The sequence below is a fragment of the Taudactylus pleione genome, unplaced genomic scaffold, assembly GCF_031769625.1.
Source record: "Taudactylus pleione unplaced genomic scaffold, aTauple2 ptg000479l, whole genome shotgun sequence".
Taxonomy (NCBI): Eukaryota; Metazoa; Chordata; class Amphibia; order Anura; family Myobatrachidae; genus Taudactylus; species Taudactylus pleione.
This window is the reverse complement of record NW_028284881.1, coordinates 3468524-3480656: the sequence shown is the minus strand read 5'-3', so window position 1 is coordinate 3480656 and position 12133 is coordinate 3468524. Positions and strand designations below refer to the sequence as shown.

The window sequence follows — 12133 nt, the reverse complement described above, 5'->3', positions numbered from 1 at the left end:
AGGGAAAGATTAAGGAGGTGAGCCAGATGGGAACAGGCAGAAGGAGACAGGTGGGAGAGGAGACGGGAAGGGATAGGGTCAAGAGGGGAGGTGGAAGGAGGGGAGGACCGGATGAGGGCCAAGACTTCCTCTCCAGAAGCAGGGGAGAAGGATGTCCGAGTTGGTGAGACAGAAGGGGAGGGGTGGTAAGGGCAAGGAGGGAGAGGAGTGCTGAGGGTCTGATGGGATATGATGTCCTCACGTATGGAGTCAATTTTAGATGTAAAGTAGGTGGCAAAGTCGAGGGCAGAGAGGTTCAGTGTCCCCTCTGTACACACTAAGCTGCTGGTTTTGGTTGCGCCATAGGATATACTGTATCAGATAATTTTTTTTTATCGCAATTCACTTCCTTGATGCCTAGTTTCTTTAATTCTTCCAGCCCCGGGATCTTGTCCATATTGGCATGAAGAGAAAGGAATTTATGGATTCCTGCGGAGAAGCTGGAAACAATTACCAGCAACGCTATCACGCTGAAGAAGTAGCAGAGAGGTTTGGGAAGTTTAAGCCTGGCATTATTAGGTGGGTTTTTGTATACTTAAGACTAAACTATTGAATATTTCAGTCTGTATTTGGTTTTTTTATACGGCACAAGCCATTTTACAGTTGCATCCCATGTTTCCTGCATGTTGAGCACCTTCAAAACTTTGTATTTTCCCATTATTTTGGTCAGACCCAAGTGTATTGGAAAGTTTTTTTTTTTTTTTTTCCATTGAATCTCCTGGTAGGAGTACGGTAAAGGAGAAACAGATTAGCAGCCTAAATCTTCATCACGGGCTGTTTGTCTTGAATGCTAATTCAGTGTTGTGTGAAATGGCATGTAAAAGTGTGTCCCAAAGGGTAACTAGCAGGGATACGTTCTTCAACATCTGTGTTCTTGCTGTGCTCTCCTTGTTTCTGACACCCCAGTCACCTCTGACCCAGAGCTTGCAGGTTCAGGCGTGTGCCAGACGTTGGCGGACCTCCTTACAGGCTTTAATGTAAATATGTGCTATCTTTTAAAGGACTTTGGAAATATTGTATTAGTGGTTTTATTTTTATCTGTTTACAGTGAAGAGCTTCAAGATGCCCTTGGCATTACTAACAACCATCTTCCTCAATTCATATATCGAATGCGCCAACTTGGGTACCCTCCAGGATGGCTGAAAGATGCAGAACTGGAGGGCTCTGGACTCTCTCTTTATGATGGAAGAGGTAAACGATTGTGTGCGTGGGAGTAAATGATAGTGATGATAGGCCAATATGATTTCAGCATCTGTTCGTGTATCATTTTCTTTTTTTTTTCTTGTTTTTGCAGGTATGTCTTAATGCTTCCAACATTAATTGTGTTTATTTTGTAGATGCAAGTGATGGCGAGACTGAAGAGTCATTGACAAATAAGGATGTATCGTATGATGTGTCTAAATTAATCAGCTATCCTGGTTTTAATATGGCTCCCCCACCTGGGGTTGCAGATGTGAGTTTGCTGCAGGTTTTTTTTTTTTTATCCTGTCTAACAATGCCATAATCCACCCTTTCTATCTAAAGCCACACTTACAACCTCATATGTGCCCTTATTCTATTATAAATGTCCTTTGCTTTAGCACAATCTAAATTATACTTGTCCACATTCAACATTGGCAGAGATCAGGATTTTCGGACACAGGGAATAGATCTCTAAGGAAGTGTGTCCTAAAGTGAATGGGTTGAAATTTGGAGTGGGGGAGATCTAGCACGTACATTTAGGATTTGCAGCATGAGATAAGAAAGTAAACTTGAGAGGGAGGAGATTATTGTACCACTGCTGTTCTGCAGGAGAGTAGGCCAATAGGTTTAAGGAGCAACAGAGTTATTGACGTCTTTTTATCTTGACAGCCTAAGGAGCCAGTGCAGAAGCAATAATAAACATATGCAGGACCGGGAGCTTCCTGTCCTCCCTGAGCTCTCCTTAGGACACCTGTGCTATGGTTTTACATGTGTACCGCTCCAGTCAAACTCCCCACCTGGTAGATGTTCAGGAGGATTACAATACTTAATTTGGATTATTATGAGAGCATATTAGTAGAATCATTGTGATTCATTAGTACTGTAATCCAAAAGTCAATGTTGGGCATTCCAAAGAGGAGAGCTTATGGTCTAATAGGGGTATACATGGATTAGAAAGGGTCGAATAAAAACACTATCATTGAGGCCAAGAGACCAGTGACTTTATAACATGGTTATCATCCAAAAAGTGGTTGGAGAAATTTAGTAGCAGACGTAAGCATAAATATTATTTGGTGATGTGGTCATTGGTCACTTATCATATCTTTGTGTTCCAGTTCTTTCCCTTCCTCTCAAACAAATCCAGACTGAGGGGTAGATATACTGACTAAAGGCAAAAACTGAAGTCTAGTTGGTGCAAAAACAACAACTAGCTTCTAGCGCTAATAAGACAGGTGTGTAAATAAAACACCTCAAGTTGCTAGTCCCAGTAGACCAGTACCACCTTGTCTCAATAAAGTCACCCACAAAATACTACAAATTGGGACTGTGCTATAGAATATAATATTTCTCATATATCACTTGTTTGAAATGAATCAACGATCATTGATTCTTTTCAAACAAACGATATATGAGAGATATTATATTCTATAGCGCAGTCCCAATTTGTAGTTTTTTAAAACCCCTGTACTAAAGCTTCTAAAACAGACAAGTTGTGGTGTTTCCTATTGCGACAAATCAGATTCTATCTATAATTTCTATATTGCATTCTAGAAAAGGATGGACATGATCTGTTTGGTTGTTATGGGCAACATCACCCCTCTTCTTTTAGAAGCTTCGTTATATCTACTCTGTAAGGGGCATACACCCTACACTATTTTTATGAACGATATAGTTATCGTTCATATCATCCACTGTGTGTGCACTGAACGACCAATGATGCGCGCTCCCGCGCGGTCGTTAATATCCCCAGTCGTCTGAACATGCAGCTCAATCCTTAAGGATATGGTTAACAAAGCCATGCTGCCGAATGCCGCTATGTTTTGCAAGTGAAAATTAGCTTGTAAGAGCAACACATTTTCTGGAGAGGTTTGAAATCTGAACTGTCCTTTGTTCCTCACACCCATTCCGAGTTTTGTTTGGAATGTAGCAAGGACTAGGCTTTGTCAATCTAATGGTGCATACACACGGTCAGATGAACGATTTTTACAAAGATATGAACGATTTCTGACAGTATTAAAATGAATGAAATCGTTAAAATCTGACTGCAAACGCATCAGATTTCAGAGATCGTTATCTGACGTGGGAACGCGCATCGTTCATCGATGCATGCCCTACATGTCAAAGATATGAATGTTTTTTACAATAGTTATCGTTCATATCTGAAACCAAATCTGACTGTGTATGCAGCATAAGTTTAAATGTCAGATAAGTTACTACTTTTTAGAAATCTATTTCTAAACAACTTTTTGTTGCACTTGGTATATTATTTGTTTTGTGTTTTTGTTTTATTTTCTTTATTACTGAGCTCTGGCTACCCAAGGTTAGGACTGTTGGCTATCACGGCAAGGGGTCTGCTGGTCCCGGCTATATAGTTTGCCCAGCCTGTCATAGCCTAGTGCTTGTAGAGGCTACTTCTGGGGTACCCCATGTTTGCCCCTTAATTTTTCGACACTACTAGCATAGGAAGGGGGCCATGCCCCTTTTTTTGTTTTTCTTTTTTCTATATTTAAACCGTTTCAGATATGTATGCTGATAATAATCATTAACACTGATATATGCATGAGCCTTCTGGCACCTGCAAACTGTATGCCTACTTCCATCTCCTATGCTGCCTCTCCAAGCATAAGTAGGGACAAGTTTGCAGATTCGAACCACTTTGTTTTCCCGCATACGCGTGCATTTTCTTTCTGAGCATGCACAGAGGAAAATCACTCTCAGGTTATACCATACAAATGGACTCCTTTACCATTCTGCAACAGTTCCAATGTTTGCACACAGCACAACCCAAAATCTTGATTATTGGGTCATCGCTGCATGCATGATGATTGCTTTTCAACTGATCTAAATAGATCAGTTAGACCAGATACAAATTAAACTGCATGAGTATACAATGCCTGATGTGTTTCATTACAAGACTGCAATTTCTCCAGTGGCATAACACTATTGGCTTTATACCAGCCCGCTAATAAAAAACATGGCAAGTCAAGTTTAAAAAAAAAATTGGAAAAACATACGACTATACTAAAACATCTTTACATACTCCTACTGGTATATCTGAGCCATAAAGATCATAAAAATTGTATGTACTCTTGTCTTTAAATATTAGTCTCAAACTCAAATATTGATATAAGCAGCTATCGGCTGCTCAAATTTAGGACCCACAAAGAATGGTTTAGGAAGAGAGACTGCACTTTTAGTGATGTAAAAGTATACTCTGTGCTTAGAAACTTTGCATGCGTAGTGAAGGCGGCAGGCAACCATTGAGAGCCCCCCATGTGGTAAAACGTTCGTCTGGCAGCCGGAAAGACTGTAGGCGCTGCCACTACCCTCCACTGCAACCATTCCTTCATAGAAGCAGACAGGTATTTTTTTCGGTTGGTGTATTGTGTCCTCACTACCCCAGAAAACTGTCTTCTGCAATTCCTGCAACAAGCAGCCTGGGGACACAGACTTAGAGGGAGTGTACTCTATCTTTACTCTTGCATCTGGGTTAAGGGTTTTGGCCTTGGGGCCGCTCACCCTGAGTTCACTGCATTTGTTACACACCCTGGGCCGCAGCACCCCAATTGATATAGTCCTTTTTCACTATCCTATCATTTTTAATTCTGGCACCCTCATTGGACTTTGATACCACTACACAGCTCTGTCTGCAATACTTGGTATCAGACATGTTGTTTCGTTGTAAGCCCAAAAGCAGATGTAATGTTACTTTCTTCAATACCCTGACACAATTACAGCAGGTCCGTTCACGTGTCATTCACTGCACAAGCATATGACATGCAGCAGCCACTTGTGGTTTTTGACTACTACGGGTATCTCTGGACTCTTATTCTCAATAATTTATCTGATCTCACTGATCTCTATCCTTAAGTATGCATATCTTATGAGCAATCTAATTTGTAAACTCACTATAAAATTATCTGATGCTTCATTTTGCTCTACATTAAGTTGTACTTATTACATCTGCATTACTTTTATGATTGTGGTGGTTGCTGCTGATTCATATTAAGAATTTTCCTATCTATATATATATATATATATATATAATCTTGTATCCTTAAATCCCATATCTTGGTAGATGCTCCCTGGATTCAATGTTATAGGGCATTATTTCAGCATTTATGACCCGGAGTATCGATCAAATGAGATCTTATCAAGGCGTCATACTGATTTAATATTGTTTTCTAATTTATTCATATTAATAAAAGTTTGTTTTAAATTTTATCTGATAATCTTGACTGGTGGATTAGTGCCCCAACCAGGAGAGTACTTTTTCTCTTCTCGCCCTTTGCATGTGTAGTGAAGAATAGTGGATTATTGGGGGGGTACCCATTTTCATTTCAGCTACAGGTGGGAAGAATCTGTTAGCTGTGGCCAGCAAGTACAAAATATACACAGCCCGGATGAACATAAGATAAAGCTCAAGATCTGGTTTAGCATTTTATAATTGAGTCAAAAAGAGCTAACTTTTTATATTCAACACCACCTACAATTCTTTCATACTTTGTCTTAGATAGGGGTTAACTTTTAATTTTTGGTGCCACCAATTGTCTTTTCATATTAGACATTGCTCAGTTCTGCATACTTATCATTGGAATATGCCTGTATTCAATTATCAGTACCAGGAAGGACTCTGATGGTTAGCATACTGGCCACCAGAATTGTTTGCTTTGTATGCTAGTCTATACTTTCCATGGTATGCTTTGTGTACTATTAAGGGATTGTTTTTGTATACTAGCTAGCATACTCAGATTGTACTTTGTCTGCTGGCGGAGGTCTGACTGCATAATGGAATACTGGTCATAAATGTGATTTCGTATTAAATGGATAGATGGGTGCCTCTTAATTGGTGTAACCAGTTATTTTCTTTTTGTGTCAGGATTGGCGAAGCTTTGGATCAATCCCAATGCAACCAGGTCATCAAAAAGACTGTTTTTCCAATTATCTGGCTTGTAATTTTCCAAAAGTAAGTATTTTCTTAACTCTTATTTGGATCAGTATCCAATGTCATCAGGAACATACTTAATAAATGTTTGTTCAGATGCACATCTAAATTCCGATTGTAGTGCAATCAGCGGTCATGGCAATACCAACATATGTGATTCTATACATCCTTAGTCACCGTGTTGCAACCCTGCTTCCCATTATAGTTTTATTAATTGACTTCATTAGGGCTGGTAATAGCTCATGCTTAGGATTTCATAATAGAACTGTCAAAATCTGTTTAAAAAGATTGAGGCTGAACACAATACAAGTGCCAAAGTGGTATTAGACAGCATTGTTAGCTGTTTATTATAGTGTAAACAGTTATGTAATAGACTGCCTTTAATAAATAAAATCTTGGGAGTTCCTTTGTGTCCCTGTTATTTTATGTATAATTTTAAACCATTCCAATATAACTAGTAATTCGTGGTGAACATTTTTAATTGAGAAAGGGGAGGAGGGCAAGGTTACATACTGGGAGAGGTTAGTTTGTCTGATCAAGAATTGCAGTAGAAGGGGGGAGTGGACTGGTAAACATTAGTTTAGAGGTCAAGGAAGGGCTGGTTGTACCATGAGGTCAGGATGCTTGTGATATATTCAGTTTGGCTTATGGTACCATACCCTGTTCCAAAGTGAGGTGATGGAGGGGATGCCGTGGGTACTTCATAGAGGCAATATATAGAAAAAATAGGTATCTCCTAGGTGTGCAAAACCTGCAGCCCCTACTGTGGCACAAAATATAGAGTCTCACTCCACTCTTATAAATTGATACAACAAAGAAAAGTTATTGTGCCTCAAGGTGGCACTGGATATACATGTATATTGTCATAATCGACACAAGAAAAAATAATTAAGAAATATACTCAATCCTTTTTCATAAGGGTAAATTCTGACCATCAGTGTGTGGCGTTTCAGAAAATCCGGATGTTCTCCATACGATGCATATTAAAGATAATATAACAAGAAGAGATTCTTAACAACATTATAAACCATCCTAAATGTCAATTCTATTCAATAAATTGAAGAAAAAAATGGTGATCTCGCAAATTAAACGTATGCAGTTTGTGCGTACCCAAACTCACATGTTGTAATACGTCAATATTCTCATCTAGGTTTCTTTAGTGCCCCCATCCTTTGGATTCCCATATAGATCACTCGCTGGATAGGGGTTCTGAAGGAAGGATGAAATAATGCGTACCCTACTCACATTCGGTGTACGTTGTAGCCTACTCATAAAGGTTTCTTTTTATATACTCCAAAATCCGTTCAATATGTCACCATATGTAATTCATCCTCATAAAAGGAGAAGAATGGTATGTATAACCAACAATAAAAATATTTTAATGAAGAAACAAAACTTACATAAAAAAATGTTACATACAAAAACGGTAATGACCTGATGTATAGGAATTGGTGGAGTCCGGAATCCACCATCTCATCCAAATAAGGCATCTGGCACAATAATCCAAAAAGCAAAAAAGTTCCCAGTAACCTTTTTCAATTTATTCAATAGAATTGACATTTAGGATTTTTATAATAATATTAAGAATCTCTTCTTGTTATATTATCTTTAATATGCATCGTATGGAGAACATCAGGTTTTTCTGAAACTCCAAACACTGATGATGGTCAGAATTTACCCCTATGAAAAAGGATTGAGTATCTTAATTACTTTTTCTTGTGTCGATTGTGACAATCTTCAGAGAGGCAGCTGTGTGGCATATAACACTCCTAATGTGGCAAAATAATTAGTACATGTTTTTGGAGCAGTCTGGGATATATGAAGGTTGAGGAGGATGTACATTGGGTCCTGTGGTGTCTGGAGATTGAGAAACTAGGAGGCTAGGGTAACGACCTTTTTACAAAAGAGAGTTTGGGGCAATTCCAAAGGATATGCAATAAAGACCCCTGCTGGCCACAATTACTTCCACAGGCATTTGATGTATCTGGGTATATACCGTGGAGCCGTGTAGTGACTTAGTACAGGGGGTAAGCATCTTGTATGAGTTTTCTTTAATAGAGACATTTAATAGATAATTTGGCAGTGCCTTGAAAAATGCCAGTCCATTCCTCTGGGCCTAACTGCTTGTATAGGTTGACATGTTTAATGCTTATTGAGAACACTCTTTTGTGTTTAGTTTCCATCATTAGTCTTGAAAGATGCAGGATGTAAAGCTCCTAGTAAGAATACAGTTGGGTTTACATTGTGACGATAGTGAAATATTTTCATCACAGCCAAACCATAATGCCAGCCAGAAGAGACGTTCTTTATCCCAATCACATTCTGAGAAAAAAAGACAAAAGACCTCTGGAGATGGCAAAGAATCATCACCAGTGGATATGGATGTGGGGACAGGTATGCAAAGTAAATAAGTTGAAAAACATTTTGGGGACTGTTGAGAATGGAAAGTTGATTTGAACCTTATAGTAGTAGTTGTAAAAGTGAATATACTAAATTCAACCCCAAATATTTATTTTTTGCCGGATTAGCATGGTATAAAACTTGCAAAATGTTATTTCCAGCTCTAGTATATTTCCATATTCATAAATTAGTACATAGTAAATCGAGCTATAAACTTCAATAATTTACCTAAAATCAGAGTATGATATACTCCGTAATTTTAAACTTACAAATATTTTTTTCGTTCCTATACATTGTTATATGGATGGGCAATTTGATAGAGACCGAACTGTGTACAGATCAGTAGATCCCACGTGTATGGGCCTAAAATTACTTCGTGTGCATTGAGGAGATAGGACAGATCTTCTACAATTATTATATAGATAGGTTCTGTAAATTCTGCTGCTAATTTTCTTTCCATATTACATATATCTTTAAATGTAAGAATAGTGCTTATTGTGTGCCTTTTTGTGTTTCCAGATTCAGATGCATCCTTTTGCTCACCTGCTTCTCAAGGCTTTAAGTTTCAGCCACCTCTACCTCCTGGATCTCCATGTCATACTCCACCTACACTAATTCGTAGAACACCTCCATCTACACCTCCAAATTTTATACCACCCCCTCCACCAACACCAACTCCTCCTCCCCTCCCAAAAGGCACCCCTCCACCAACTCCTACTAGAGGCTCCCCTTTACCTCATTCCAAGGATGGTTTTCACTCGCAAACACAAGGGGCGGTTTCAATGGATGAAGACACATTGACTTTGGAAGAGCTGGAAGAACAGCAGCGCTTAATATGGGCTGCTCTTGAAAATGCAGAGAACACAAACAGTGATTCAGATGTTCACACGCCATTAAATGGTACTTCTGACGTTTCCTCTCCAGGCAGAACTGAAATGGACTCTGCCACAGGAAAGAAGATTGCCAGTCAAAATCTAGCAAATGAATCCAAGCCTTCCGATCTGTTCCTTGAGGCAATTGGACAAGTACATGAAGAGTCTCCTCTAATTCCTGAAGAGGACATGCTGAATGAAGAACACAATGATGACCCTAATGTCCTAGAAAAAGCTGTTACAGAGCCCAATGGATCAGATATCATACACAAGGAGAAAAGTCAAGACAATGAAGTTATGGCAGAAGAGGCCACTTTTGTGGAGCCTAATCTTCCCAATTCTGGTATTCCAGATTGGAGTAAATTTGCAGTCGGAATCACACCATTTGAATATGACAACATGTCAGAATCAACTGGTATTTACCTCCGTCTTAGAAATGTGCTGAAAAATTCCCCAAGAAGCCAGCAAAAAAATAAGAATGAAATCTAGTGAAAATCTCAGTTCTGAACTATTTTTAATTACTTTTTTTCTTTTCTTTTTTTTTTTTTAAATAATCAACTTTGTATACAAATTTCTAGTCATCCAGCCTACTGACACAGATAACATTCATTTCTATGTTCAGTGATTTATAGAAACATAAAATATGCCTTTTTATCCACCAAATAAGTAATGAGTATTAAAGAAATCACCGATTGGTTGATTTCTTCCAAAGTATTGATTTGTTTGAGACGTTAAAGGTACAGTATTGCTTAAAAAGGCTGCGGCTGAGCTAGTAAAAATATTTAATTACCCGGTCTTTTCTTTTGTCACAGGCAGTGGTATTACTACTTCATTTATACCATATCCATTCATTGGGGAACTTGCTTGTATGGTTTCATGAGCAAACATTTTGTTTTCTCTGCCTACAGATTCCTAAGAAGAAATTGAATAGAATTATGTTCTATCTGAATGTCTTAGGTCACTTTTTAAATGACTATCTTTTGTAAGATTAATTTGATTTCAACCCCTAGGGCCATGTTTTAAAAAAAAAAAAAAAAAAGCAACAAACATTCCGTTGTGACAAAACATGGTGTAAATCATCAAGTTCGCCCATATTTTTTTTTTCTTTTTTCTTAACCCTTTCCTCTCGAATTGTGACGATAAAGGAGATAAACTTAAGGGGAGGCAATACTATTTGTACTCGCATTACCTATGTTGTCTGCATTGACCTTTTACAGTTCATGGTAATTTCAGTGGTAGGGTGGATTTATTTTCTTTTTTTTGTAAATTGAGTTTACTTTGTTTACACTTTTTGAAATGCCACAAATCTGTTTTAATATATTTCAATGTTTTTAAACAATCTAATACTTTTACTTTAATATAGAACTGGAAGGATTAATCAGGAATTCAGTGTCGCTGTTAGAGATTTTTATGTCATTTTCAGTAGATTTTCCCATTTTAAAGCCACTGCTACTTTTTTTTCTAAGACTGTTTCTCATGAACTTGCTGTATGCCCCACCGCTATCACCCCACAGTGTACAGAAGTTTAATAAATGGGGTTTCTTTAAAATCTGATTTTGTGTTATTTTATTTTGTACTACTTTGGTACATGCACAGTTCTCCATCAATACTCCATGGCAGCAATTGCAATGTGTTAGTTCCCTTCTAGAGAAGTAGACACACAGGTAGTTTAAATTCCTGCCTTGTATGGTATATAGTGTATCTCCTCTGCTTCACCTGTGTCTTTTACTGTCTCTAGCTAGTTAAGCAGTGTTGTTGTGTGGTGGTTTTTTTTTTTTCTTAATGCTGGTGCTTACCTTTTTCCCTCTGGTACTGATGACGCACCATTTTCATGCTGCAATCCAAGGACTGGATGAATAACCTGGGCATGCCAATTGGCTGCATAAGGCAGAAATTCTGGTAGTGGAATTGCAAATGTCCCATGTTCTGTATGCTAAATGGATTTCTGTGCACCAGCATTGCCCTAAAGATGGACCGGCTATGGTAAAAGGGTGAACCCAGAACTTCTTAGCAGTGTTGCACTGTGGACTTTGAATCTGGAAAGCAGCCTAAGCCCAGCCCAGACACCCAAGTTAGTTATGAGTGTGTCTTCATATCACTTGCAATTCTAATCTGGTAGTTGGTAATGGTAGATAGTAGTTTACTGTATTAAGCAAGTCTTTGTTACCAAAGAGGATCACAATCCTAAGCAAAGGGTTTTATGGCCAAGGCCTTGATCAGCTTGAGATGTGGTAGATGGTCTCACTAAGAATGAGATTACTCACTAGGTGACTTTTCCACCTGAACAAACCCCTTGAAAAAATTAATCTGTATAATGTTGATATATTGCTGTAAATTCTTGTGGATGTTTGCGATTGACATGTCAGAATAAAAATCCCTTTTTGAAGAACACAGCCACAAGAGCAGAGTATTTCCAGCACATCCGGTGAATATAGAGTAATTTAGAGTGGACCCAGTTGAGAAATGGGCAATAAGCTGTTTGACTACACATCGCAGCATGCCTTGCAACAGTTTATCATGGTCAAATATCAAAACTGTGACAGGGCATGCTGGGATATGTAGTTCTACAACAGCTGTGGGCAATGTCTCCACTTATAAAAACACTCACTTTAGTGAGTATACCCCTTAGAGTCAATCGCTAGAGGATTTCTTTCAAAAGGGCATTGAATCCAATTGCTCAAAATATTGTCTATAT

The 12133-nt window shown here is 38.4% G+C and overlaps 1 protein-coding gene across 1 annotated transcript in view; it reads left to right on the top strand.

Annotated features, from left to right (window-relative positions):
- ZCCHC8 (zinc finger CCHC-type containing 8) overlaps positions 1-10992 on the top strand; it is a 53792-nt gene extending 42800 nt beyond the window's left edge. The window contains exons 9-14 of the mRNA XM_088449084.1: positions 419-558; positions 1088-1230; positions 1377-1492; positions 6101-6187; positions 8440-8560; positions 9086-10992. Of these exons, the coding sequence (XP_088305210.1) occupies positions 419-558; positions 1088-1230; positions 1377-1492; positions 6101-6187; positions 8440-8560; positions 9086-9927 (1449 nt within the window). The 3' untranslated portion in view covers positions 9928-10992. The remainder of the gene's footprint in view (positions 1-418; positions 559-1087; positions 1231-1376; positions 1493-6100; positions 6188-8439; positions 8561-9085) is intronic.
- The last annotated feature ends 1141 nt before the right edge of the window (positions 10993-12133 follow it).